Below are 2582 nucleotides of genomic sequence, written 5' to 3' on the forward strand. Positions count from 1 at the left end.
CCTTTGAGGTGTTCTTTTCATTCCCAGCCCTAGATCCTTGTTCTGCTTACATCAGTCTGAATGAGCCCTGGAGGAACACTGACTATCAATTTGATGAGTCTCAAGGTCCACCTCTGTGTGACAACCATGTGGATGGGGAGTGGTACCGCTTCACGGGCATGGCTGGGGATGCCATGCCCACCTTCTGCATACCAGAAAACCACTGTGGAACCCATGCACCTGTTTGGCTCAATGGCAGCCACCCACTAGAAGGTGATGGCATTGTGCAACGCCAGGCCTGTGCGAGCTTCAATGGGAATTGCTGCCTCTGGAACACCACGGTGGAGGTCAAGGCTTGCCCTGGAGGTTACTATGTGTATCGTCTGACCAAGCCCAGTGTATGCTTTCATGTCTACTGTGGTTGTGAGTACCTTTCCTGAGCTCTTTATCTTCCCCCACAAGGCATCAAAGAGAAAAGCGCCATATGAAATTCAATTATGGTAGTATCTCAGAGTCTCAATAACATGGAGATATCTCTGGATTGTGATTTCAGAAATTTGTTCTTAGACTTCTGAAAAATTCCTGGAGAATAAAAAGGGAAAGGACCTATGACTTTGATCAGTTCTATTTTGTCTTCATTTCTTGTGAAAAAAAAAACGTTAGAAAATGCAGTGTTGATTTAGATTCTCTAAATAATAAGTTTCTAACCCTTTGACTATGGAGGACCCCTTTTATTTTATATTATTTTATTTTTATTACATACACAGCATGCATTCAGCAAATGTTAACTCTCCTCTCTTCCTGTTTTTCTTAGAAAGCTCTCATGTTCCCAGCCCCACAGTAATGCCCTCATCAGGGAAAATGTCCTCTCATTCTTCAAAATTCCTTTTGCCTTGGCTTAGCTCTTATTATTTTTCTATCAATGCTATTTACATATGATAGCTCTTGGTACTGAATACGAATCATTTCTTCATTAGTCAAATACATATATTTTATCAACGAATATTTTTTGAGCTCCTACCATGTGTCTGTCAAACAGAAAATGGTTGAAGGAGAAAGTGCTCCAGACTGAGGAGTTTGCAAGAGTAAATTTGCACAAATATCTGAAACATTCATCTAAGACATGTCTCCTTCTGTGCTGGGCTCTGGGACCACAGGTGTGGCTTCTGCCCTCTGAGAGCCAGTGGGCAGCTGGCACCTTCCTTTGGCTGCCTGGGAGCTGCTTAGAGGACCTCTTTTAAAGATGTATATCAGACATTCATGTGGTAGCATCGCGCTTAGTGTCCATTGATTTTTAAAAATGATATAATATGGGAAGAAGCAACTTGATGTCAGCAATACTTTTAAATGAATTTTTGTGTTATCAATCCCTTCAAAATCTGTATACATTTAAAAAATAGAGTACATAGAAGAGTAGGAAATAATGTTTATTTAATCTATAGTTTGTGTTTGGTGAGGTTTTATTTAGATTTGCAGAAACTCTCTGGCCAGCCAAGGGCCTGTGGATCTAAAGTCAGGAATCATTGATCTAAATGACAAAAGATGCCCCTGGGTAGTATCTCTTTCCATTGGATTTATGTAATCCCTGAATGATGAGAATTCTCTTGATGTTGGCCAGAAGCTCATACCCCATGATTGAACTCATGAGGCTTTCTCATGAACGAGAGTGTCTTCTGGTCTTCGCCCCTCACAAAAGGACATTTTTATCCTTCCATAGATTTTTATGACATCTGTGATGAGGACTGCCATGGAAGCTGCTTGGATACCAGTGAGTGCATATGTGCTCCAGGAACCGTGCTAGGCCCTGACAGGCAGACGTGTTTTGGTAAGAAACTAAGCTTGAAGTAGAAATAGACTATTGAGATCAAAGGGACAAATCAAAAACTCTTCCTGACTCAGAGCTCCATCATTTTTCCAGTTTGTGTTTCTGAACACTTGGAATGATGTTTGCCTTTTTAGTTCATAATTAAAGGCTCAAGCCAAATTTAAATCATGTTTAGGAAGTCTAGAATTGTTCTGTACAATACAGGAGCCACTAGCCATGTGTGGAGCTCTGGAAATGTAACTAGTATGACTGAAAAACTGAATTTTAATTTTACTTAGTTTAATTTTAAAAACAAACCGATTCAGTCATTGGAAAACTGAAAATGTTTCAATGACTTGAGTAACCAACAGATCAAATATTTCACATGAAAGCGTAGCATCCAAATTGAGACATTTCATAAGTATAAAATATATACTAGATTTTGAAAACTAGTTTTAAAAAATGAAAAATATCTCAATAATTTTAACATTGATTATGTATTGAAATGAAATATTTAAGACATTGGATTAAATGAAATATATTATTAAAATGAATTTCACCAATTTTAACAATTTTTTAAATAGAAACTACTAGAAAATTTTAAATTACACGTGTGGCTTGCTTTATATTTCTATTGGATAACTTAGGTCTAGAATTATCTAAGGACATAGTTCTACAGCTTCACCAATCTAATATTTGTTTCCCTGAGTAGTAAGGAAGAGGAGTCAGATTACTTCTGGGAAATCCAGAGTTGTCTAATTGTATGCATGTTTTGTTGTCTATAACTGGAAGAAAATAG

At 37.8% G+C, this 2582-nt stretch overlaps 1 protein-coding gene across 1 annotated transcript in view; it reads left to right on the forward strand.

The window, feature by feature from the left end:
• OIT3 (oncoprotein induced transcript 3) overlaps positions 1–2582 on the forward strand; it is a 24615-nt gene that overhangs the window by 5447 nt on the left and 16586 nt on the right. The window contains exon 3 of the mRNA XM_011355214.1: positions 1697–1804. Coding sequence (XP_011353516.1) covers positions 1697–1804 — 108 coding nt within the window. The remainder of the gene's footprint in view (positions 1–1696; positions 1805–2582) is intronic.

The sequence above is a fragment of the Pteropus vampyrus genome, unplaced genomic scaffold, assembly GCF_000151845.1.
Source record: "Pteropus vampyrus isolate Shadow unplaced genomic scaffold, Pvam_2.0 Scaffold20, whole genome shotgun sequence".
NCBI lineage: Eukaryota > Metazoa > Chordata > Mammalia > Chiroptera > Pteropodidae > Pteropus > Pteropus vampyrus.